At 57.4% G+C, this 23,982-nt stretch overlaps 13 protein-coding genes across 13 annotated transcripts; 4 read left to right on the top strand and 9 right to left on the bottom strand.

The window, feature by feature from the left end:
• Nucleotides 1-161: 161 nt before the first annotated feature.
• On the bottom strand, nucleotides 162-440 carry VTJ04DRAFT_10044 (uncharacterized protein; the record flags this gene model as incomplete). Its single annotated transcript, XM_069357741.1, has 1 exon — nucleotides 162-440. One exon carries the CDS (start codon nucleotides 438-440, stop codon nucleotides 162-164), a length of 279 nt encoding a protein of 92 aa, XP_069214779.1.
• Nucleotides 441-849: 409 nt separating this feature from the next.
• On the bottom strand, nucleotides 850-3,136 carry VTJ04DRAFT_10045 (uncharacterized protein; the record flags this gene model as incomplete). The annotated part of the gene is made up of 4 exons (XM_069357742.1): nucleotides 850-1,341; nucleotides 1,400-2,719; nucleotides 2,775-2,883; nucleotides 2,937-3,136. The coding sequence occupies 4 exons, from the start codon at nucleotides 3,134-3,136 to the stop codon at nucleotides 850-852; spliced, it is 2,121 nt and encodes a 706-aa protein (XP_069214780.1).
• Nucleotides 3,137-4,011: 875 nt separating this feature from the next.
• On the top strand, nucleotides 4,012-5,303 carry VTJ04DRAFT_10046 (uncharacterized protein; the record flags this gene model as incomplete). Its single annotated transcript, XM_069357743.1, has 3 exons — nucleotides 4,012-4,033; nucleotides 4,088-5,175; nucleotides 5,256-5,303. 3 exons carry the CDS (start codon nucleotides 4,012-4,014, stop codon nucleotides 5,301-5,303), a joined length of 1,158 nt encoding a protein of 385 aa, XP_069214781.1.
• Nucleotides 5,304-5,516: 213 nt separating this feature from the next.
• VTJ04DRAFT_10047 (uncharacterized protein) lies at nucleotides 5,517-6,238 on the top strand (the record flags this gene model as incomplete). Its single annotated transcript, XM_069357744.1, has 2 exons — nucleotides 5,517-5,567; nucleotides 5,795-6,238. 2 exons carry the CDS (start codon nucleotides 5,517-5,519, stop codon nucleotides 6,236-6,238), a joined length of 495 nt encoding a protein of 164 aa, XP_069214782.1.
• A 264-nt stretch (nucleotides 6,239-6,502) lies between these two features.
• Nucleotides 6,503-6,703, bottom strand: VTJ04DRAFT_10048 (uncharacterized protein; the record flags this gene model as incomplete). Its single annotated transcript, XM_069357745.1, has 1 exon — nucleotides 6,503-6,703. One exon carries the CDS (start codon nucleotides 6,701-6,703, stop codon nucleotides 6,503-6,505), a length of 201 nt encoding a protein of 66 aa, XP_069214783.1.
• A 478-nt stretch (nucleotides 6,704-7,181) lies between these two features.
• On the bottom strand, nucleotides 7,182-7,669 carry VTJ04DRAFT_10049 (uncharacterized protein; the record flags this gene model as incomplete). The annotated part of the gene is made up of 2 exons (XM_069357746.1): nucleotides 7,182-7,399; nucleotides 7,483-7,669. The coding sequence occupies 2 exons, from the start codon at nucleotides 7,667-7,669 to the stop codon at nucleotides 7,182-7,184; spliced, it is 405 nt and encodes a 134-aa protein (XP_069214784.1).
• Nucleotides 7,670-9,675: 2,006 nt separating this feature from the next.
• On the bottom strand, nucleotides 9,676-10,553 carry VTJ04DRAFT_10050 (uncharacterized protein; the record flags this gene model as incomplete). The annotated part of the gene is made up of 3 exons (XM_069357748.1): nucleotides 9,676-10,045; nucleotides 10,118-10,422; nucleotides 10,488-10,553. The coding sequence occupies 3 exons, from the start codon at nucleotides 10,551-10,553 to the stop codon at nucleotides 9,676-9,678; spliced, it is 741 nt and encodes a 246-aa protein (XP_069214785.1).
• A 1,425-nt stretch (nucleotides 10,554-11,978) lies between these two features.
• Nucleotides 11,979-12,905, top strand: VTJ04DRAFT_10051 (uncharacterized protein; the record flags this gene model as incomplete). Its single annotated transcript, XM_069357749.1, has 3 exons — nucleotides 11,979-12,113; nucleotides 12,194-12,484; nucleotides 12,549-12,905. The coding sequence occupies 3 exons, from the start codon at nucleotides 11,979-11,981 to the stop codon at nucleotides 12,903-12,905; spliced, it is 783 nt and encodes a 260-aa protein (XP_069214786.1).
• A 1-nt stretch (nucleotide 12,906) lies between these two features.
• VTJ04DRAFT_10052 (uncharacterized protein) lies at nucleotides 12,907-13,703 on the bottom strand (the record flags this gene model as incomplete). Its single annotated transcript, XM_069357750.1, has 3 exons — nucleotides 12,907-12,967; nucleotides 13,092-13,116; nucleotides 13,547-13,703. The coding sequence occupies 3 exons, from the start codon at nucleotides 13,701-13,703 to the stop codon at nucleotides 12,907-12,909; spliced, it is 243 nt and encodes an 80-aa protein (XP_069214787.1).
• A 53-nt stretch (nucleotides 13,704-13,756) lies between these two features.
• Nucleotides 13,757-15,763, bottom strand: VTJ04DRAFT_10053 (uncharacterized protein; the record flags this gene model as incomplete). Its single annotated transcript, XM_069357751.1, has 1 exon — nucleotides 13,757-15,763. The coding sequence occupies one exon, from the start codon at nucleotides 15,761-15,763 to the stop codon at nucleotides 13,757-13,759; it is 2,007 nt and encodes a 668-aa protein (XP_069214788.1).
• An 803-nt stretch (nucleotides 15,764-16,566) lies between these two features.
• VTJ04DRAFT_10054 (uncharacterized protein) lies at nucleotides 16,567-19,065 on the bottom strand (the record flags this gene model as incomplete). Its single annotated transcript, XM_069357752.1, has 1 exon — nucleotides 16,567-19,065. The coding sequence occupies one exon, from the start codon at nucleotides 19,063-19,065 to the stop codon at nucleotides 16,567-16,569; it is 2,499 nt and encodes an 832-aa protein (XP_069214789.1).
• A 737-nt stretch (nucleotides 19,066-19,802) lies between these two features.
• VTJ04DRAFT_10055 (uncharacterized protein) lies at nucleotides 19,803-20,556 on the top strand (the record flags this gene model as incomplete). The annotated part of the gene is made up of 2 exons (XM_069357753.1): nucleotides 19,803-19,839; nucleotides 19,907-20,556. The coding sequence occupies 2 exons, from the start codon at nucleotides 19,803-19,805 to the stop codon at nucleotides 20,554-20,556; spliced, it is 687 nt and encodes a 228-aa protein (XP_069214790.1).
• A 568-nt stretch (nucleotides 20,557-21,124) lies between these two features.
• Nucleotides 21,125-23,509, bottom strand: VTJ04DRAFT_10056 (uncharacterized protein; the record flags this gene model as incomplete). Its single annotated transcript, XM_069357754.1, has 6 exons — nucleotides 21,125-21,826; nucleotides 21,881-22,404; nucleotides 22,528-22,542; nucleotides 22,790-22,880; nucleotides 23,221-23,379; nucleotides 23,465-23,509. 6 exons carry the CDS (start codon nucleotides 23,507-23,509, stop codon nucleotides 21,125-21,127), a joined length of 1,536 nt encoding a protein of 511 aa, XP_069214791.1.
• Nucleotides 23,510-23,982: the final 473 nt, after the last annotated feature.

Here is a 23,982-nt window from a genome sequence, read left to right on the forward strand (position 1 = left end):
ATCTTCGTCGTGGAATCGGAGGAGTAGTTGTTGTACATGTTGTTGGAGAGGACGATGTTGCCGAACTAAATAGGTATATTTCACCCTCGAATCGATGATGATGAGTCCAAGGTAGGTTGCTGTCCAAATGCGCCGAGGCATAACCGCCAGAAATGATGCGCTTAACCAAACTTCCGACTTCCCCCCTTAAACTCCTTGCTCTCGCCCTTCTTGCGGCCCTTCCCAATCAGCTCCAAATGTCCCGCCCTCTCGCCGAGCATCTTTTCTGTTTTGGCGACAAGGCCTGCCGTGAACTTCTTCTGCAGCTTGTCGGCGGTGGATTTTGTCTTTTTGGGCTTGCTGACGCCGCTCTTCTTGGCTTGTTGTTTGCCGGAAGCTTTCCCGCCCTTGCCGACGAGGGCGCCGGGTTTTGGTGTCTTTTTCACTGCGCCTTGGGCCATGATGGTAGTACCGGTGGTTGTGGTGGTTGAGTTGGTGGAAGTTGAACGGAGATGGAGGGAAGGTGAGGTTTGGTTGGAAAATAAATAATTCTGCCGGGCTTCACCGCCCTATTTTATTTTCCTGCTACGGGTCGTCAGGACAACAAACGCTTAACATCACCACGGGATTCTTCACAGCGTAACAGAAAAGACAAGCTTAAGTGTATGGGCACATTGCTGTACATACAGTATTCTGTTTGATCTATTTACCTGAATCACCAAAGCAGGGCTTGAATCAATAGCCCAGAAGCAAATCCATCTACTGCTATAGAAACCCAGTCGAACTCCAACCCAACACCCCAAGTAATCGCCAGAGATGCTAACCCAAGTCCCCAATTTCTGAAACTCTCCCTTAACCCCATCTTCCCAATCAAAGCAACACTCCCTCCCCCTCCTCCTCTCCGTCCTCATCCTCACTCCACTCTACCTCCTCGGCCGCCGCCTCGGCCTTCCTCTGCACCTCGGCCAACCCGCTGAGCTCGGCCACGTACTGCCGATCCGCGAGGGCTTTCTTGACAAACTCCCACCCCTCCTGCCTGTACGCATCAATGACCGGCTTGCTGCAAGCGCTGCAGTGCGGGAACGCACGGCCGTGGATGACCATGTTCTGGAAGGTGGACAAGAAGCCCCGGATTTGGTGAGGGACGATCCCCAGCGGGTGGTCCTCCGGGTCGCGGGTGAAGGTAGGGCCCGAGGATGATGAGCTGTTATTGCTACGAGAAGGGACGGGAGCTGGTGCGTTGTGTTTTTGCGGGTGCTGGAGAAGGCTGGTCAGCAGCTCGACGAGGAGGGCTGAGGCGATGGCTGCGACTCCCGGGCGCGTGACGGTGCATTGCTGGTCCAGGGTTTGGTCTTTCATAGACTATGGAAGGGTGGTCAGTTCCATCTCTTAGTCGGATTGAGAGAAAGGGCCGGCTCACATCAGCAGCAACGACGACGTCGTTGCAAAAGTAACACCCGATATCGTCCTCGCTAGGATTCTCCTTCAATCCACCATGCCGCATCACCACGTACGTGTCAAAACCCAAGGCCGCGTTCATGACAATTTTGTTCGCCGCCTTTCCCATCACCGTGGGCAGCCAGCGCGACTCGCGCGTGTCCATCAAGAGGAAAATGGCGTCGTGGTCCTCGATAAGGGCCTGCAGCTTGGTGAAATCTGCCTTTGTCTTGGTTTCGTCCAGAACCGGATGTCCCAACATCGGGACCGTCAAAACGTGTCCCTCAGCATCCACGCCGGGATAGATTTCCTTGAGAGCCTCGGCGGCACGGAGCGCCTTGGGTTTCCCCCCAGCAAGACAGTCGTTGAACTGAAACAGCGGCTGGCGCACGGGGTTGGAGAAAGAGATGGAGCCATAGTCGACAAACGTGATCTTGCGCACACCCCAGCCCATCAGGTTCCGTGATACATAACTGCCCAGAGTACCCGCGCCGAGGAGAAGGCACTTGGTGTTCTTGATTATGTCGAGATCGAGGTTCGGAGCCAGCCGCCATTTCATCAACTTCAAGTTGAGATCAACGGCTTGATCAGCCAGCCGCGTGGGGTCCATGTACTCGGCGAGGTTGACCCGGCGTGCCCTCAACTTTCCCGAGTCATCCCTCTCCCAGCCAATAACCCCAGGCATCTTGGCAGGAGTTTCCTCAGTCGTTGTCTCCCCGGATGATTCGTCGACTGCGAGCGGAAGGATGATGCTTCTAGCCTCGTGCCTCCTAGGCTGGGTGTCGCGATAGCAGAGAATCTGAACTTTCTTCAGGCGGTACCGCTGCCTGATGAGGACCAGGAGGTTGCGGAGCGGCCACGATGGGTGCTCGGGATAGTTGGAAGGGTCGACAAACGCCACGTACCGATCCTCCTCGGAGACGTTGTCAAAGAACCCGCTCTCGAATTCGCGGAGTGACCCTATCTGCCACTGGTACCCGATATCGACCGGGTCGTCCTCGAGCAGCGGCGATGGAGTTTCGGGCTTTTCGCGCACCTTCTTGGCGAGGAAGAAGCCGTGTTCTCCTTCAGTGCTGACCGTGTATCGCCAGGTGCCCACGGCCTCGACGAGGGCCGTACTCTCGTCAGAGGTCAAGTGTCCGATGGGCTCAGACCGTACCCACGGGGGCTCCGAATGGATGGCGGGAAACCCAAACCAGTAGGTAAACTGGTACTTCTTGAGGTCGGCAAATGAAAGGATAATGAAGGAGGAGAGGAGTGACGGCACCGAGTAGATTGTGCCATCTTGGATAGCCTCCCATATCTAACCGTCATGTTAGTATGGACCAGGAGGGACATGCAGAACAGACAGAACATACCACGCGGCCAGCGTCCGTGAGCATGGCAGACTTGTCCGCATTCTTGAAGTCTTCGATAGTATTGAAGTTCTTGATGTAACCTTTGGCCCGGACCATGCCAGCGGGGACACTGCGCGAGTTAGCCCAGCCAGCATTTCGGGATGTGAAACCGGATCAACTCACTCGTTGCTTCTGAGGGCACCAGCATGAATCTGCATTCTGGTGCCCTGGGCCGGGTCCGCCTGCGGTCGAGGCTCGTACAGGCCGAGTACGGGACGCGCCGAATCATCGAGCTTGTCATGGTCCAACTTTGATGCGAACAAGGCAGCATAAAATGGCAGTTCGATCTCGGATGAAAACGGTACGAACTTTAGGGAGCTCATCTTGGCGATTACAGGTGGTACGAAATCGGGGTTGGCCCAAGTGTGTGATGCTTCCAGCCGAGTTGAGGTTCGGATGTGTAGGTTCTTGAAAGTGACTGAGGTGAATGTGACGTGAGGCGGCTAGGGGGATTTATAGACTTCTGAAAGCTTCAGCACCCGCTGCTGCTTCCGCAGCGTGATGACGTTGCGATGTTCAGGTGTGTCTATGGAGGCTCAGACAACCTTACCCTGGACACTGGAATAAAGTCGAGACTTGATGCCGGGGAGGTGAGAGTGTATGTTTGTTACCCGTCTAAAGTGCAGCTTCTTTGTCCAACTCGACGATAATCTTGACTCAAAACCAAAGAGGGCAAGTAGTATCCAGGAACAAAAAAGAGCCTCCTTTGGTCTGACAGGTTGAGCTCAGAAGGTGGTAGATGTAGAGGACAGAGACCGAAGCGTTGAGCACATGCGCAGGTTTGGTCAGGTGTTTTCGGATGATAGCCGGAAATGACCAGCCATATCGGAGCATCTATTGCTTAGGCTGGTTAGCCGTCGGATGGTGAGTAATAGAAGCAGGCAGCTGTGCCACCTTCGAGTCTGCCCGCATGAGCCCGTCTTCACAGTCGCCGAGTTGGAGCTTCCAGAGCCCAAGGTGAGGGGCAGCCAGCAGAGGGGGTCCCCAAGCTCCCATCCCCGCATCGACGGGAGTCGCCAAGACACCACCTCCCCACTTCCCGGCCAAGCTTCCGCTCCCGTCTTGGCGTGTCTTGTCGCGTAAATTGGTTGCAGGACGCGTTTCCCGACCCAACTTTGGATGTAGGATCAGGTACGGAGAACCCCTGAGACAACCTGACGGTCGTATTGTTTACCGATATCCCGATAACACCTCAAACATGTTCATTGGCATCTGCGGCAGTAAATACACCCCTTTCCCTCATATCTCAACCTCCTTTTGACACTGATTTCCAGGCATCTGTGCCGGCAAGCGCACCATCGCCCGGTACTTGGTTGACCACCATGGCTTCACCCAACTATATCTACGCTCAGAGGCCAATGCCACCAACGACGATGCTTCCACCGAGTCTGTTGTCGACGGTATGGCTGCCCTGATGAAGGGTGACGGGCCCGACACCTCCCATCCTACCCGGGCCACCAAGGTCCGACACTTCTCTACCCCGGAGGCTCTCCTCGACTTTGTGACCAAGCATTGGCGTGACCGCTGGGTCACCACCGACATCCCGTCCGAGGATGTTCTTGACATGTACTCTCGGCGGCCGTTCTTCCTGCTCATCAGCGTCGACGCCCCCCTAACCGTCCGTTGGCGGCGCTATCAAGCCCGTGCTGCGGCGGCCGCCACTGCCACGAGCCAACCCATCTCCTCTTCCTCATCCACTACTACTACCGAAATCACCACACCAGCCAACACACCCACCCCGCCAACCCCTGTAACAACCCTCGAAGCCTTCGCCCACCTCTCCGACACCCACCTCTACGACCCCCGCCAGGGCATCCACCCGCTCATCTCCCGCGCCAGCGTGCGCCTTCTCAACACCTCCTCGTCGCTAGCCCACCTGTACGCGACGCTCGGCACGCTGGACCTGCTCAACCCGGACCGCCTCCGTCCCAGCTGGGACTCGTATTTCATGTCGCTCGCCAGCCTCGCCGCGCAGCGGTCCAACTGCATGAAGCGGCGGGTCGGCGCCGTCGTGGTGCGCGACCGCCGCGTGGTGTCGACGGGCTACAACGGCACCCCGCGGGGGCTCCAAAATTGCGGCGAGGGAGGCTGCAGCCGGTGCAACTCGGGCGAAGGGTCCGGGTTGGCGCTCGCGACGTGTCTGTGCATCCACGCGGAGGAGAACGCGCTGCTCGAGGCGGGCAGGGAGAGGCTGACCCACGGCGCGGTACTGTATTGCGATACGTGTCCCTGTTTGACATGCAGCATCAAGATTGTGCAGGTAGGGATACGGGAAGTGGTGTATCGGTATGGGTATAGTATGGATGGGCAGACGGCCAAGGTTTTCCAGGAGGCGGGGGTGAAGTTGAGGCAGTTCATCCCGGTGAGCTTTTCTCCCTTCTGAAGTCTCATGGAATGACTATGTTTTCCGGGGGATGGGATTCTGACTAATTACGCTTGCAGCCTGCCAATGGATTGATCCATCTTGAGAAACCGGACCTCTTCACATAGGGTGATAATATGCCAGACTAGGCGGGGCTGGTGGCTCAAAGGGCAGGGCCGCGAAGAGGCCGAACGTCTTGATAGCGACGAATACATTTAGTCTGGTCAAACCTCATTCCGACAAGATGTCCTGGGTTTCACACCTCCATTTCTAGGTTCTTGAAATTGTCTCCAATGCCAACCAGGCCTGTCCGGAGTTAGCCGATACTCGCCAGTCTCTGAATGTCCCAACTGCTCTGCCAATCATCCCACGCCTACATCCAAATCTTCCAGGTTACATATGCCGAGCTTCGACGGATCACGCTGCATCGAAGAACAAGTGATACTAGCGGACGTTGTGAACCGCAGCACAGCCAAAGACGGATGCGGCGGTTTACAATGAACAAGATGGGTAGTAACGAATTACCCAACATGCAAATTGGGCCATTGCGCAGACGACAACTTGGGGAAGGTATCAAGTATTATTAAGAGAAAAAGCGACACCAAAAAGCGTCTGCTAGAAACGCTGCCAATCTCCGTGTGACCAGATCCGGGGCGCTGCTGACCAAGTCTTGTTTGTTGTCTGGTCACCAGAGCGTTTTGTCGAGCAACCGACAAGCCAAGTCCCCGACAAGAACGCGACGACAACCTCATCGCTCCCCTACCATTGCCGAAAGTTCTCGTGTCCAAAAAAGCCTCCAGGTAGGGGAGAGGGGATGAGAGAGAAGAAGTGCGCCACGTCCAAGCAAGGAAATCTGCTTTCCCCGGAAGGCACTTTGGCTGCTGCCCGTCGCCGACTTGTCAAACTGTGTCCGCTGGGTGGTGGTATAAGTCGAGCGAAATTCTGCGCTTCCTTTCTCCCCACGCCCCGCTGCTGCCGACTATCATCGTCACCCCAATTCCTTCCACATCCACAGAGCCAACCTCTCATCCTGCCAAGCTGCCTTGCCGAGATACCTCTCTGACGCCTCCAAACCTCAACCATCGGTATCAATCATGTCCCGCCAGGAACCCAAACACTTTGCCGCCAACGCCAACCCCATTCCACCCACAGTTATTTCATCCCAGCTTATCCGAGACCCTCTCGGCAAGCCGGCTCGCGGAGCCCAAGGTCTAGAGCTCCGCGAGAGGTGATCACAGGAGCATCGCCCACGAGCAGCCGTGATCTTTGGAGCCGTAAATTCTTGCCGAAGAAAAGTTGGATGCCAAGATTATTATGGGCGAGTGATTTAAACGTGGGAAGTGTGCTTCTTGTTCTCCCTGCGTCTGAGAACCGCCTTGTAGATCCAGAGGCCAATGAGACCCACGCCGACGACGAAGACGATGCAGAAGACAAGGACAACGCCAGCGTTCTCTCCGGCCCAGTTGCTGCGCTTGGCGATGTGGGAGAAGGTGTCGCGGGGGACAACGGCGAGATTGAGGGCGGCCATTTTGCAATTGCGATTAAGACAAAGGACTCGAAAGTTGGCGGAGAGGAGATTCGAGCTAGATGGGAGAGTAACTAGAGCCCCACAAGATTAGCGACTGGGATGCAGCGAGAGGGACAAGCGCAAATATATATGCTCGCCCAGAAGTCACCAAACCCGGGCTATTAGGTAAGTCTGCAACGCTATACGCCGACTTGAAGGAAACGCCGGCTGCACCACCAGCCACTCCCCATACGCTCGTTGGAGGAGGTTCGGAAGCCTAGCTTCGTTTTTTCCCGGTCTCTCCGTCCCCTGCTCCGGATCGCCGAGCGACCAGATCCCCCACTTCGCTGCCGATCTTGGCATCCGTCATCCGCTTTTGACCGGCACCCACTCCGACATCCTCGACTTCGAAGTGTCCTGGCGTGCGGTGGCAGAAAGAAAAATTGTGGTGTTTTGGGGGGCCAATTGAGGAGAGATGGCGATGGCTTACAATTCGGAGTTACGAATTGAGATGGCGTAAAGTCTTGTTCCAGTCGATTAGGCCACACTGGAAGCTAGGATCGAGGTGGGGTGTCTGAACAAGAATAACAACAACAACAACAGGTCGCTGGGATTGACAAGAGACGACAAGTCGTTTGTTGGGCGGCGGGAAGAACAATGGCGTGCTGGTAGGCGGCCTTTTTTGTCGATTGTCGAAGGAAAAGGCAATGAGGATGGCTGGGCGAAGCAACAGGTTGGAAGGAGAGAAGGGAAGAAGAAGAAGAGGGCGGGCAGGACGGGAAGACGGGAAGGGAACTTACAAAATAGCTCCAGAGTGGGGCGGCACTGGACGGGCACTACGGCAGGCCGGACGAGGAAATGGGAAGAGCTTGGCTCGATCGCCCTTGGGTCGTCTCTTTTTCTTCTGCCCGGAGCCACGGGGAAAAGAGGAATCTGCTTTTTTTCTGCCGCTGCGCGAATTTCTCGAGGCCTGACCGCCCGCCCCATTGTCCGCCGTCGCCTGTCGTGTGTTCACGATCCGACCTGGAACCCCAGGGCAGACACACAACCAAACATTCCAGAGGTTGGCGAGAGGGTGGGGTTGCTGTCGGGGATCGGACTGGGGTGCCCCTCGGAGAGCTCGGCTCGCAACTTTTCTCCACCGAAAGGACGACAAGTCGGCACGGCTCGCGCTTCGTCTCCAACTGGCCATGCCAATCTCCGATCCGTGGACGAGACTTGTTGATGTGCTTCTTCATTCACATCACCACCTTCTTGCGCTTTTGGTTGTAACTATTGCACCACATTGTTCACACTGGATCGAGTAGACGCTACACAGTAGTTACATAGATGAAGCGTTCCTGGCCGGATGTCATCCTCGCAGTATTACAACGTACGGACATCAGGTGCTTGCAACCAACCCTGATAACATTGCTCCCGCATCCGTCTCTGGCACCTCGTCCCGCTCAAAGTACCGCAGCGTCACATTGGCGTCGGTATTCCAGTGCTCGAGCCACCGCCGCGAGTAACCCCCCAGGTCACTCACCGCGGTGGCGCACCAGCCCTAGTAAGGCGCACCAGTCAGCAGCAGACGTGTTCCCCATAGGCCGGCAACACCAAGCAGGGAACGGCATGTTTGTGTCACGCGCTGATCCCGCAGCAAAAACCCTGCAACTTCTCCCTGGTCTGTGATAAACGTGGACGATAAGCCGTGCCGAGTACTCCGTGCGAGTGTGCTCTGTGGCGGACAAAGCGGAAATGCCAAATGGTTCTTCTAGCGATTAATACGTGGTAGGTCTAGAGGTTACGGAGTACTCCCATCCCGGAGTTGACGGACGACCCACGAAACCCACACCGACATGGTTGTATGTATGTATGTTCAGTGATAGACATGGATACTCAATCATGAAAAAACGGCCCATTCCAATCCTCAGCATTGGCCGCATATCCCTGACTGAAGTGTGGACAACGGCGAAAGGTCAAAAATGAAACGGGAACCCGCACCCGCAGATTGCAAGTCCAAACAAATTCCCACAATGCTATTATAGCTTTGTCGTACGTACGGAGTATTCTTGCTTGTTTCTTATCGTCTACCTACATGTGTTCTCGCGCTTCGCGCTTGGCTCATCGTCGCGTTATTGCTACACAAGAGGTAGCCATCTTTCATCTTCCTCGCCTCTCAATGTCAAGTCTTCCATACCCAACGAGAGCGTTCACGTTCGATACTTTTGCTGAGCAGCGAAGAAGAGGTTTTCCTGTTGTTTGGGTTTACGAGGCCAACTCACTACGTAATGACTGAAGTCCCGGATGTTCAAGGCATTTCTCATCCCTCGACACTAACTCTTCCACAACTTATACATCGAGATGCTCGGGGTGACCGATGTTTAACACGAAGGTAGCTCATGTATACCTCAACCTCATACATCTTCTAGAATGAATTGTCAAAGAGCAGGGGCTGGTGTTGACCATAACAAATACTACAAGGTGAAAACCCATGTGGGCCAGCCCGCAAACATCGGAATCGCGAGGACAGAAAGTCCACTCGCCGAAGGGATTTTCCTATAGCCACCGAACACCGCAAGCCAGGCATCCCATGCTTCTCAGAGCTGACTCTAAATTTCCCGACCGGTCCACCTTGTGGCGTCAAAGTTTCCTCTCATATCCCGGACAGTATCTTCTGCTAGGTAAGGTACCTAGATGGATGATTGTGAAGCTGATGAAAGGTAAACAACAACCGAAACTCGACATTCATCACCACCACCATTGAAGAGAAGTAGGCACACCATTTGGCTGTGGATATTGCAGGCTTGTCGACATGTGAGAAGTACTTTTTTTGTACTTAGGGATGCCGTAATATTCGATACGTACAACACTCTCCCAAACGCCCTTCCCAGAGCCAGAGCACACCGCGCAACATGCCCGACGTCCATCCCCCTTTCATCTCCCAAGCATCTCCGATACCCTCTTTCCCTTCCATGCTTACCATCTTACATACCCCGGCCATATGACCGCGCTCAGCACTGAATCGGCTCCGGGCCCGGAATCTGGTAGGGCCTGCCGCCGTTATCCGGCTGGCCCATGGCGCCGTAAATGTTGACCTGAATGCCGGGGTGGTTGGCCTGGTAGGCGCCGGGGAAGCTAACCGTCTGCCAGGGAGTAAAGTTGCCGCCCGACTGGACGTTGACCTGGGCGCACGAGATGTAGAACTGCGCCTGGCCCTGGTAGGTGGCCGAGTGGAGAGCGAGCAGCTCGACGCGCATGAGGTAGTGGCCAGGAGCGATGCACTGCGGGAGGTTGAAATAGACCCAGCCGTTGTTGTTGATCATGGTGTCGACGGCCCATTGCCGGGTGGAGGGGTTGAAGCCGTCGTGCCAGATCTTGAACCTGTTTATGGGAAAGAGGGGTTAGTCGTCTCGGCGATCACAGAGGTTCTGACTTGACCAGAGGTATGTTTACCATTGCAGACCCTGGTGGTTCGCCGTGGCAGCGTTGTCCACCTTGGCCAGATAGACGGAGATGGGGCCCTTGTGGGACCTGGCGATCGGGTTGTCCGGGTCGCCGGGGAACTGGGCGCCGCCGATGACATGCTGGTACCAGGCACCGATGCGGTCGCCGGCATTGACGTTGATGACGGACTGTGACCGCGACCCGGGAGCGCCACAGATGATGTCCTGGCTGTTGACGTTCTGCACGGGGTTGTTGTTATTGGGGGCCCGGAGACCAGTCAGCGAGCCTTGGTCCTGGCCGTTGACGGTAACTCTCTGCCCAACGGGGGTTAGCAACTTTGAGGCTCATCATGATGATGTGGGTGGTGAAAGGCACGCACCTGGAAGATGGCGTGACCCTGGACGGACAGGGCAGAGGCCAGGAGGGTTGTCAGGGAGAGCTTCATGGTGGACGTGTGGCAAGGGGGGCTGGGACCGGTCTAGTCGAGGATGGACGGCGGCTTGACGTGGGCTGACCTGACCTCGTCCATCATGGCCGCTCACAGTGGTATTTATGCACATCTGCATCCAGACGAAGGGTAGGAGAATGGGCCGCCTATCGGCGCCCAACAGAAACTCCTTGAGGTCACGTATGGCCCGGAATGGCACCGAGAGTCCAAGTACCGGGCACGACAAGACCGGCACACATATTGGCCATGACAGCATTCTCGGGGCGCGTGAACCATGATGCAGAATGTGACAAATGGGCGGCAGCGGTGCCGATGTGCCGAAAGCATGCAAGCACGGGGGGACCGGGGCGGCACTCGAGGATGGCGGGGCCCCGGATTTCGCAGGAAGGGGAGACAATATATCCAGATATACAGCGGTTTAGATTGCGTTGGACAGCAGCAAGGAGGCTCACTCGCCAACGCTACCAATGCCGGTGCCGCCCAGCCCTCGTTCCAAATTAGGCAAATATTCATAACCGCCCCCCAGGATGGAGATGGCAATCCGAAAAAAGGACACTTCGGAAGCTTTCCGAATGGAGCCGTCGGGTACGTAGCAGTTTCATCTTTACGCTGAATGCTGTTGACATGTCGTGCTGTGTCGTGGGCGTGGGGCACGCTCGCGCTGCCTCCTGCGATTGACGGAAAAGTTGTGCGCGGGTTGAAGTTCAGTATGGGACGGGAAGCTTGAAATGCCGTGACTACATGGCCAAGTCCTTAACAAAGAGTTGATGAGTTTTGATCCTGGCCGATATGACGGGCCAGCGGGTTCGGACGAGGCATAGAATGTCCCATGAATGTCAATGCTCACTGGGTACACCAGTCAAACCTGAGGCTCAAGTTGACGGCGAGAAGGTCATGTTGCGGGAGAGAAGCGGCACCGGGATGTGCACTTGGAGTGCAACACCATTCCATGGTAATGGGGTCGCAGTCGTAGTTGCATGGCAAACCTGGTGTAATTATTTGTGGCTGTTGTACATATTTTTCACCATTTCCTGGGCTGGGGAGATAGAAGTAAGTCCGAGGGCGGTAGGAGTTGAATGAAGAAGAGGATGCATTCGAACCTGGAAGTGAGACTGGACACCTGAGTTGCCTAAAGAGGAAACTGACTCTATGTACAATGGCTTGGTATTTCATGCCGTGTAAGTGCATCAATCTCCTCGATACATGCATGACATTTGACGTTCGACCCCTCGACCCACTTACACCTCCCCGCCCAATCACCAGCTTCGAATTGTCAGTTCCCCAGGTGGTCCGTGCCACTGCGCCACTGTGCCTCTTTGAGCAATTCGAGCTTCCGGACGTCGAACGGTTGACGGAGGCCGGAGAGAGCCCCAAGATTTGCGACGCCAACACCGACTCACCCCCGCCGACAGAACCCCAGCCATGGCGAGCAAGCTGGCGCCCTTCCTCGTGAGGTCAGCCGTCCGGTCGGCGACCCGGGTTGCCCGGCCATTGGCCCCTCCGTCGGCCCGCACATTCTCGCTCTCGGCCACGAGACGGAGCGATACTCTCGCGGTGGTGAGTTACCTATAGTTGAGTGGTTGGGCAATCGAGGAGAGAAAACGACCGTAGACCAGCAGCTCACCTCTCTCCCCCAGCACCGCAACACCCCCGACAACAACCCCGACATCCCCTTCAAGTTCACCCCCGAAAATGAGGCCATCATCGCCGAGATCCTCAAGCGCTACCCGCCGCAGTACAAAAAGGCCGCCGTCATGCCCCTGCTCGACCTGGGCCAGCGCCAGCACGGCTTCACCAGCATCAGCGTCATGAACGAGGTCGCCCGTATCCTCGAGATGCCCCCGCAGCGCGTCTACGAGGTTGCCTCCTTCTACACCATGTACAACCGCACGCCTGTGGGCAAGTTCCATGTCCAAGCATGCACCACTGTACGTTTTTTTCCTGGTCGCTGTCCTGGCCCTTTCCTCTCCTAATTAATTCTCTTTCCTCCAGACCCCCTGCCAGCTTGGCGGCTGCGGATCCGATGCCATCGTCAAGGCCATCCAGGAGCACCTCGGCATCAAGCAAGGCGAGACCACCCCGGATGGCCTCTTCACCTTCATCGAGGTCGAGTGCCTCGGCGCCTGCGTCAACGCGCCCATGGTGCAGATCAACGACGACTACTACGAGGACCTGACCCCGGAGACGACCAAGGCCCTGCTGACGGCGCTCAAGGAGAGCGTCACGGATGTGAGCAAGGCCCCCAAGCCGGGGCCGCAGTCCGGCCGCAGCACCTGTGAGAACAGCGCCGGCCTGACCAGTCTGACGACCGAGCCGTGGGGTCCTGAGAAGACGAGGCCGGATTTGTAGATTAGACGCACCGTTTTCTTTTGGTTGGTTGGTTGGTTTGCCGTTGCCACAATGCGAAGGGTCTGGGGATTGAGATAACGGTGTGTATAAAATGACAAATCCTACCCACGTATGTGAACGTGTCGGCGTCGCAGCGAGCGTGTATGAATGGGTGTGGGGATGAAGGTATGAAAGATGTAGAAATACTCCGTATGCATGTCCGATTTACGGTCTGTCATGCCAGCCCGATAGACTGGCAAGTGATATACTCCGTACATATGGATAGGCAGCCAACTCCCAAGTCCAGCTCCATAGCGATCAACGGCGTCCGTCCACCTGCTGATGCCGTCATGGAAGGAAATCAACAATATAAAAAAGAGGACCTAGCGTTGGTCCGGCTGGAACTGTCATACGCCCTTGGCCATCCCCCAGAACCCACCAGGTGCAGTGTAAGAGCGCTTCGTTGTGGTGGTGCATGCCCCACGATGAGGGAGACTACTATTAAACTGCTGCTTTATCCAGGAATCGAACCTGGACACCCAAGGAGTTGGCCCTGGGTGTTTACCACTTGACCAAGTGCGCATGGCAGTCCCAGCAGTGTTCACATTGGCAGAAGAAAGCTTATAACCTAACCATATCATGTACCTAGGCCATAAAAAGACATCTCTCGTTTTTGGTCATAGAGCTCATTTCAAATCCATATCCCGTAACAAAACAAGACATCACCGGCCGCCTTCTCTGCGGCTCCGTATACCCTTCCACGGGCATATATAGAGATCCAAATATCCAGCCGCCACACCACCGCCAACCGTCCAACATCCTGCCCTCCACCTCCCCAAAGGCTCTCGGGCCCTGTCCAATCTGGCAATCACTTATTCCAAACGAAGAATCCAAGCATCCCCCAAGCGCCGATTATTCTCGTTCAACCCTCCAAACACCACAATCGCGTTCTCCTCGAGCTCCCTCAGCGGCGAGCTCGCCACCCACCCTCTCGGCCCGGGCCCCTCGAGCGAGGCGTCATCCTCCTCGTCATGCGGCGCCGTCTCCACCCTGATCCAGTTCACCGTCTCCTCGCTACTACTGTAGAGGCTGGTCAGGCTGGCCTTGCTTGCGCTCCTGCTCCTCGTGCCGCCTCCCGTCACGGCGGCCGAAATGGCCCCGACCGCCCCGGCCGCCTTGCCGGCCAGCGATGAGAACAATCCACCTTCGGCCTGGAGGGGCAACGCCCAGATGTCGTCCCAGAACTTGCCCGCCTTGGCGTGTCCGGCGCCGCTGCTCTCGCGCTCGCCGAACATGAGGACGAGGTACTCCTTGCCACCGCCGAGGGTGACAATCTCCATGCTGGCGACGCTGCGGTTGCCGGGGAACAGGGCAGCAGCAGTTTCCGGAGCGTCAAGCGGCGGTTTGGTCGCCGGATCGGGGTCCTTGTACCCGACATCCTCCTTACCAAACAAAATGGTCTTCCAACCCCCGCGGACGCTCAGCACAGCGTCGCCCTTCGAGACCTGGTCGTCGAACACGTCCAACCCCAACGGCAGGATATCCAGCTGACCGCCCTGCTGCGCGGTGCCGTCGTACCCGCCGAAGCGGTACAGCCTGCCGCCGCCGGAGCGATGGCTCAGCGCCAGGCAAACTCCACCCCTCGCCGGCCCGGGAGCATCGGGCAGGCGCTGCCACACGCGCGAGCGCACGTCAAATGCCCAGACGTCGCTCGCGCGCGTGCCGTCCGAGAGGCACCCGCCGTGGATGATGAAGGTGCCGTAGCCCTGGTCTTCCACGTCCACGGCGCGTTCCGCCAGCACGCCCACGAGCGGGTTGTGCGGCGTCCCGAAGGTCGCCTCTTTTTCCCGGTCTCTCCCCAGCGCCCAGTCCCCCCACGCCTCCGTCGCCGTCGACGGCCGCTTCACCTCCCCCTCGGCAGGGGGCTTGGCGATGGGAGCGTCCGGCTTGGGGGTGGCCACGGCGGCGTGGTAGCTGCGCGGCGCCGGATACGGGGGCGGGGTGGAGAAGGGAGCCGGACCGGCGGCAGCGTGGCGCGGGTCGAGGTACGACCACAGGTGCGTGCGCGTGTCGAAGACCCAGACCCTGCCGCGTTCATTGAGCGCGGCCATGTCGGGCCCGCCGCGGCCGCCGAAGATGAAGATGCGGTGGCCGATGACGGCGCTGGCGTGGCCGACGCGGGGTGGAGGGATGTTGGGCAGCGGGGGAGGGGCGGCGGGGGCTTTACCTTTGTCGACTTTGGCGGCTGATGCGGGTGTGGGTTTCTTCTTGGGCTGTTCGTCATCCGAGGAGTCCGAGTCGGAATCGGAGTCATCCGAGTCATCGGAATCGTCTTCGGAGGAGTCTTCCTCCTCGTCGTCATCGTCCGAGTCCTCGTCCGAGGAGGTCTCCTCTTCGTCGTCGTCGTCATCGTCGTCATCATTGGCCGGAGCAGGTTTCTTCGCCGGTTTGGCCGCCGCAGCAGGTTTGGCCGCCGCAGCAGGCTTGGCCGGTTGCTCGGCCGGCTTAACCGGCTCAGCGGCCTTCGCCTGTTGCTCTCCCTCGGCTTCCACAGCCTCCGCCGGCTTAGCCTTGATCCTATAGTAGTCCGCATCCGCACCGCTCGCCGGCAGGACAATTGCAAGCATATCATTATCCACGGGCTTGCGGGGCTCAACCTCGCCGCCAAAGATGTACAGCGTGCCCGAAACAACGTCGGCCGTGTGCGAGGAGCGTGGCAGAGGAGGGAGGTGCAGCTTCTCCCAGGTGGCCTTCTTGGTGGGGACCTGGGGCGCGGTGTGGCCGCTGCGCGGCGAGGAGGGCAGGGCATTGTCCAGAGTCTGCTCTAGAGATTGGAACAACTCGGTGGTGCGGCGCCTGATGAGCTGGAAGGATTCCATGGTGGAGGTTGTCGATCTGGTGTTGACGGGAAGAGATCAGACGAGGGGCGCTTAGGTATGCTTGGGACCGGGGGAAGTGGTGCAAGGCGACAAGAATTGGGGAATGCGGGGCACCCGAGGACAGCAAGCTGTCCAGGAATGCAGAGGGAACAATTCGGACGATGGGATTGTACTCCAACCGTCCGGGGTTGGTGACAGAAAGCAATGGAGAGAGATGGGATTTTGAAGTGTCCGGAAGGATTGGGTTCCAGGCTCGGCTTCAATTCAGGTTGGGGTTAATGGAGGGCATGAGCGAGGAGGAGGGAGGAGGCGGTGCAAGCTGCATTCCGCCGCAAGCCACTCCTCTTCCAGGCTCTCCGACATGTCCGCTGTTGCGTCATTGGTGGGGATCTCGGTCTCGAACTGCAGACCAAATGGAGAAGACGGGCAATCTGAAACTCAATCCCGAAAACGGTCTTCCAACACGATGTTGTCGTGTGTATACAGAATCACATATGGCGAGTTGAATGATGAAACTTGTTCATACAAGTAAAACCGAACAACCACAAAATGCCTTTGGCGCCTATCCCAACCGTCCGAGTGACCTACCTTCGGTAGAGATCCAGCCAGCCCTGTACGGAGTCGTGCAGGGGCTCGGTCCTACCGTCATATGTCCATAAGCTCTCGTAAGACATGTACTACTACTCATAAAAAGTTCCAAGCATTCAACACCGCCGAGAATAAGCCTCGGGATCCATAACCCAATCTCAAGTCCAAAACATACCAGTCCGCCTCACCCGTCCAACCCATAAACACATATCCTTTCAAATCAGGGTAAAAGGCAAACTCACCCCCTCAAATTCTTTCACCTCGCCTCCCAAACTCTTTGCATCCCCAAAGTACCGAATCCTATACACCCCCGGTTCCGCCCAGTCCTCCGTCTCCCACAAAATCTCCACCTCGCTCGTGGCCAACAACTCGCTCGTCCTCCGCCACTTAAACACCAACGACCAGTCCTCATCATCCCTCACGCGCCGCCACCTCTGCGGCAGGCGGGCTGCCTCCTCTTCCGTCTCCCCGGGCCCGATCTTCAGCTTCTCCACCGCCGCATACGTCCCCTCCAGACGGAGGTTGTTGCGCGGGTTGGCCCCGACAAAAACCACCCTCACCACCTCCTTCCCCCGGCGATAGAGCGGCCGCGGAGGGGTCAAGACGTCCCCAAAGTTCTTGAACAGAGGGGCCCTGTCCAGCACGACGGGCGTGATAAACGACAACGAGCGGTTCGAGTTGTCGGGCGGAAACAGGCCGATCTCGTCGTGCTTCGGGGGAGGGGGCGAGGCGGCGCCGAGGTAGGACAGCAGTGACACCGTCCGGTTGATGTACGCCGCCAGTGTGTGCGGGCCGTACAGCGTGGAAGCACCCTCGTAGCGCTGGACGGCGTATTCCTCCTCGGTGGTGATGTAGTGGGTGTAACTGTTGGCGGGCCCGCCGAGGACGACGACAGGGGATGGCGAGGCTCCCGAGTCGTCGGAACTGGTTGTGTTGGTGTCAGCTGGTGCCTGAGAGGCGAAGAGCACCGCTGCGGCAGATTGGACTGCTTCTTTCCATCGACGGCCGGCCATCGTAGTCGCCTCTCCTGGGCTGACGATAATGACAAGTTGGCCGACGCGGAAGGCTTGGATATCCACCACATTTGGCGTCCAGTCGTACGGGCTGTGCATCTCGCCAACGTCGAGCAAGATCGGTTTAGGTCCGTGGCAGGCGCGCTGATCTGGCGACGCATCCTTGAGGAGATGCGACACGACCCTCCAGACAGGAGACGTGGTGTTCTCATTCCCTGAATGCTGTGTGAAATCAAAAACCCCAGGGCCGTCCGAGGTCCCAGCGGCAAAGGAATATCCCAAAGCCGCCGAACACGTGCGCGCCTCGGAGCCGTTGGGCAGGAGGAACGAAAAGCCTGTCATGTTATGAAACATGTGGAACGATTTCACGGGGCCTCCTCGAACGGGTACCGGGTTCCTCCGGAGCTTGTTGTAAAGGCCCCATGCTGGCTCGTACTGACGTCTCCCAATTTCGAAGCATGAACGAGCACCACCGTCGTTCGCCCCATAGAAAGGACCCCGGCCCCGGCAGAACTGTGACTTGCCATCGCTGCAGGTGCTGGTCTCCCAATCGCACATCTGGCCGGTCCCGTCCTCGCACCAAGCTCCGAGCACGTTGGGGGTGGTATCGCCAACGCTTGCCTGCGCGAATCCAGCGACGAAACCATTCGCTGCCGTTGGATCATCACGGGCTTGTTTCTCGAAAAGATAGGCGGCGACGCCCTTGTTGTCGCCAGCGATCAGAGTGTTATTTCCATGTAGTGAAGTTCCGTGTGTAGGGAACCACGTAAGGACGCCAATGTTCTTCTTGTCAGAGGCGCGCTGGAACTTGATCAGAGTCATGTCCTTTTCAACCGACCCGTCGTCGTGAAAGCTTCGAGCATATCGCGCGCGTTCCTCCTCGGGATTGGCGAGATAAGCAAACAGGCTGCGGTTGATGTTGGCGCCAAAAACCTTTGTAGTGCCAATGCTGAGGTAGCCGGGCTGGAGGCTCTGATGAGCTCGGCGGATGGAAAGGATGGCACCATCAACAATAGCACGGTATGCCTGGTCGTCAAACCCCTTGGTCGATATTTGAGGGAGGAGGTAGTTCAACCATCCCCCGGGTCCAGCATGTGAATGGGTACCGGTGACGGCAAGGTTATGATGGCCGTAGACGGCGTATTCTGGTCCTAGCTCCCTCAAACCGTTGAGGATTCCATAGCGGATAGCCGTGTCGCCAGACTGCGTGTCCAAGACGAGGTAGACGAACCTCTGGTTTGGGTTGTCAACGTCACCCACGATAAAAGCACGCGAGTAGAGGCGCTGTCGTAATCCAGTGCCGAGCTGGTTGGTGTCGCCGTAACCCATCATAGGGATTTCCACGACGGGCCCGGTGATATCAGCCTTGCCAACCCCGAGGAGGTACAGGCCGTCCATGTATGCAGGTTTGCCTGAGAAGTCGGCCGAGTGTTTCCAGGGCATTACCCAGGTCATCGAGGTACTAAGGGGCCATGTCTGGAAGATACAGAGAGCGAAGAAGGCAATAGGCAAGACAATGGCCCATCGATAAACGTATCGCCGTTTCTCGGGCCATTTCGATGGTGTCTCGCCTGTCTCATCGATGAAAGAGGGTTTAAGGAGGTCACCAGGAGGGTAGCCCTCCGAGGGTGGCGTAAAGGCAGCAGTGCCTTTCTCGTCCTCCGGCTTATAGTCCATCAATAGATTTGAAGCCTCAGCCATTATGGACGATGCCGGTGAGGTTCCTGGCGAAAGAATGGTGACAAAATGGGATTATCCCGGCATGATCGGGGAGGGGTTTGGGGGCAGAGAAGCAGAGTTCGAGACATCGTCCCGCAAGGCAGCCCGGTTCAAGAGATACGGGAAATATGGAGCCCAGTGCATACTGTACAAGTAGGAGCTAGCTTTGCTGACTGGAGGGGCCAAGTTCACTGCTCGTGGCGGCCTATAGCAAGTCCTTGGAACAGCAATTGCTCAAAGATAGATGGAATCCTTCGTCGCACACTGTGTGACTTTGGTTGTCTGTGTCAGCCTGGGACGGCCCGAGACAAAAAGACGTCTTGGCAACATCATCTGTCCGATGGCCCACCCAACCCCAATGACGCAAGCGTGTGCCAGCTGCCCCCGCAGCCAAGCATCTGCCCAGATCCCGGCCAAGCGGGTCTGATGCGGAAACCGCCAAGGCTGCAACCAGACCGCACGGGCTTGGCGCGGCGCGGTGGGCCAGAATTTCGGAGCCTCCAAGCTCGAGCATCGCGTCTCCAACAAACGGTTTGTGTTGTGTTGAACTATTGAACCACCAAACCTTGCTCCTCCTACATTTACGATAGCGAGTTTACCATCCATTGATACCCGAAACAAACATCCAACGAGTATCACAGTCCTTCCGATCTTGAGAAATCAACCGGTCTCTTCTCCCGTCGTTGTCAAGAGTGCGCCAGCACTCTCAATCCATCATCATGCCATCCATCACCACCGTCCACGAATCCCTTCCATGTACGCCCCTCCCTCTCTCCCTCCCCAGCTCTCCCAACCCACCAAACTGACCAATTAACCCTCTCAGACATCGACCCCGACCCAACCCCCGCCGAACGTGCCGCAGCCGAATCCCTCATCGCCCAGGAACGCTCCCAGGTCCCCGATGACCCATACCACGCGCTTCTCCCCCCACCACCTCCCTCCCCCAAATCCTCCAAATTCCTCACCCCTCTCCTCGTCGCTGAACTCTCCCGCCTCTCCTCGTCTCCCGACCCATCCAAAGCCAAGCTCTCCGCCATCGACTTCTCGCGCTACGAATCCCCCCCGGACCCGCCCAGCCCGACCGCCCTCGCCCAGATGCCGCAAGACGAAGCCGTGGCCCAGCTCAAAGACTCCCTGGCCCGGGTCCGCACGGCACACGCCTACGTCGCGTCTCGCCGGACCCATCTCGCGCTGCTCGATTCGTTCGGCAAGAACGCGTGGCTCGTGGGCAACGCGGCCATCGAAGCCGAGTTGGCCTCGATCGAGCGGGAGTTGGCGGCCACCAAGCGCGAGATTGACCTGGTGACGCTTCAGCGGAAGCAGGCGCAGGAAGCGGCAGGGGCCGAGTTGGTGGCGCTGCAAGAGACGTGGAAGAAGGGGGTGGCGAGAGTGTTGGAGACGGAGGCTGCCGCGGAGTCGTTGAGGAGGGAGATTTTGGAGGAAAGGAGGAGGAGGGCGGAGATGGGCTTGTGATTTGTTGTTTTTTTGTTTCTTGAGCTGAGCTGCTCTCGGCTGGAATGGGAAATAAACGGTGAGGGAAGTAGTGTAATAATGTCTGGTCACATACCCGTATAGCGTGGGTTGGTCTTTGTTGGGATCATGACGGAAGAGTGGAATCGTGTTTACAAGAGATCAGATCCAAGGTACTACATACACAGATACGGGAAGCCAATAGATAATCGGAGGCGGATCTGGTATGATGGAATAGCCATCCAAAGTCTTTTATGGCCTGGTTCCTTTCCGGATATTCTCGCTATCGCCGAGTCAAGATTCTGGATTTGGGAAACCTTGGGTAAAGAAAACGCCGTCCGTGTCCCGGTGTCATGCCTCATGCCTCCCTCACTCTGACCCTTTCAACCCTTGCACCGGTCCATCCATTCCCTCCCTTCCTTGATATTCCCGCCTGCTGCAGCGTGACGAGCAACCTATTCAAGTCCAGTCTCCAGTCTCGCCAGCGTGTCTGTCTCCTATATTTATTTCTTCCCTTCCATCCTTTTCCACATGACCCTTCTGTCCCAACGCCTCTCGTCCATCTCCCCCATCAAGTCTGCATCGGCTCCCCAGCAGTCTCCGCACCTGGATGGACTCCGACATACTTCGTCCTCCTCATGATGCCCTCCACTGGGCCCAGCAGACGCTGGAACGCCGACTTCCCGAGCCTCGCAACCTTGACCTCGGTCTGGCTCACGACGCTGGCGGCGCGGGGCGCGTCGTTCAGCAGCGCCAACTCGCCAAAGAAATCGCCCTTCTTGTAGTGCTTCACCGGCTCGTCACTCCCGCTCTTGTATGCGGCGGCCTCACCGGACTCGAGCAGGTAGAACTCGTGTCCTGGATCACCCTCGCGGATGATGGTATGTCCGGGAGGAAACTTTTGGCTCTCCAGCGCGTCGGCGATCTTGGAGCGCTCGTAAGGGGTAAGGCTGGACAGCAGGGGCACTTCTTCCAAGAAACCTTCGTACATGCGCCGGCGCGCAAAGGTGGATTCCATGAGGATGCGCCGGAAGGTGACGCGGTCGAGGGCCCAGAGGGTGCAGTTCGGCTCGGCCGACATGACCGTTGCCGCACGAGGCGCGTTGTACATAAGCGCAAGCTCGCCAAATGAGCCCCCGGCCTCGATCCGGCCGACGTGCTCGCCCATGCCGTCCGGTCCCGGCTGCAGTGAACCGCTGGGGTTGACGTAAACGTCGAAAGAGCCCTTCTCGACAACGTAGAAGAAGTCGCCTGCGTCACCTTGGGTGATGACCTTGAATACCAAGTTAATTTCATGCCAGATGCAAATAGGAGCGGAAACACCAACCTTGATTCCCTTGGTCGGAATCGGCTTCTCTACCAAGGCACCGAGCACCTGAGCGGTCTGTTCCTCATCGAGATGGCTGAACAAAAAGTTGCCGCTGATGGCCTTCTTAAGCCTCTCCAGCTGCTCGGGAGTCTTGGGATGTACTGGAGGCGACCAATTATCGAGGCTATCGCCGACAGGCTTCAAGGACTCCGCCGAGACCGAAGTGCGGCGTGCAAAGTTGTACTTGGCTGGGTAGCCTTCCTGGTTGACGGGGCTCCGAACGCCCGGAGGGAAAGACTCTGCCGCACCATCATTTCCTCCAAACGGACCACGGAAAAGGCTTGCTCCTCCCGTAGACTGCTGGCCGCCAAAGCCTGGCGAAGTTGGGGACGTGACGTTATCGTTCTCGTCCTCCTCAGCCACTCGTTGCATCGCACTCGACGTATCCAGCCTCGCCGAGCCGAACGGGTTCGAATGCGCCCCAAAGGGGCTGGTGAATGTCGGATTCGACATGCTGTCGGTCAATGTGTTGTCGACACCAACTATACTCAGGGAGATTCCCGATCCAAGACGCGGTGCCGGCCGTATCTAGGCAGCGGAGGACGATGATGGTCAAAGAACTTCAAAGTGGTGCCGTCCGTTTCGATCACTTTGGATCCACACACGCTGGCTCCCAAAAGCTGCGACTTGACGTCAGACAATTGTGTTTTCCAACTGCGAAATGGTTCTGTCCGAAGTTGAAGGGAGAGATAAAGGAATTGAGGCAGCGAGTCTTGAATGACTCGGAGGGCTGCAGCCGAGATCACGACTCCCCATTCACGGTTGCCGTCATAGCCCGGGTGGTGCAGGCAGCATCGTCGCCAGCATGGAATAAAGAAACCCGACACAATATCCATGCTGCGGAAAGGGGGGAGGGGGGATCCTTACCAATAATTCCGCCCAGCACGAGCTGTGGCGGGCAAACAAAGGCACCGGGTACCACTGTGGCTGTCTCTTCCGGGGCTCCAACGTCGGAGTGCTGTTGGGCGGCAAAGAGACGAGCACTGACGAGACAGGGAAAGGGATGGAGAATTGGTATATAGGATCAAAAGCAGCAGTTACAGTTCCGGGCGGAAGAAAAATAAGTAGGATTCAGGGAGAAGTACAGGTTACCCAGGCAAAGCTGGATGGCGTGGATGGACAGGGCGGGGCGGTGTGAGTGGGGGAGTGGTGCAAGTGACAATGATGATGCAGAAGCAACTGAGGAGGGGCGGAACCTAGGTCCGCAGAAGAGAAGAGAGTCCCAGGGCTCAGGTCCGGGTCCGGGCAAGGCACGGAGGCACAATGAATCGGCGACGAAGCTGGCCGACACCGAGTACCTTGCAGGTTGACGAGATGTCGGGAGAGTGTCGCAGGACGCAAACGAGATGGGGAAGCTCGTTGAACACGGGCAGGCTGGATGAGGGGATAGAGACAGGCGGGACGTGCCCAAGGTGGGGAGGGCGGGATGCTGGGTCCAGCGCGACAGGTCGCTGGAGCTGTGAGAGATAATGACGGCGAACTGGAGAGAGCAGAGAGAGCGGGGACTGAGAGACGATGGATGGACTGGACGACGGAATGGACCTGGACCTTCCAACTGCCCGACTGCCGCGACTGGAAGTAGGGCATGAAGCTTGGGGATGCTCCAGTCCAGGAGTGGGGTGCTTCAAGCCCAGCAGACCGGCACGGTAAGGTGCACTGTGTCCGGGCATGGCACCATCACATCTCCCTCCTTAGCAGGGTGAAATGACAGCTAGGTAACCATTTAGGCCCAATTATATCTGGCTTGCTGCAGACCATGGCTAAGTGTGTCCTTCTCTCTGAATTTGTTATCTTTGAACTCTCCGTCGTTTGTGTTCAATCATTTTGTCTCAATTCGAGGAGCAATCCCAACCGGGGCCTGGGTGGACGCAAGCCACCCCTCTTTACAAAGGCCGCACTGTGCCGGGATCAGCTTCCCCTCCTCCTCCACACAACTGTCGTGCCGGCACGGGCCAGTCGTTTGTGTGGAAGGCTTCTAGAAAACGCACAGGCTCGAAACTGGCCCGGCATCCCCTAGGCTGCATCCAGTGTAGGTGATGCCGTCCAGATGCACCCAGCCC

This window comes from Mycothermus thermophilus (assembly GCF_041956435.1).
Source record: "Mycothermus thermophilus strain CBS 625.91 unplaced genomic scaffold VTJ04scaffold_7, whole genome shotgun sequence".
Lineage (NCBI taxonomy): Eukaryota > Fungi > Ascomycota > Sordariomycetes > Sordariales > Chaetomiaceae > Mycothermus > Mycothermus thermophilus.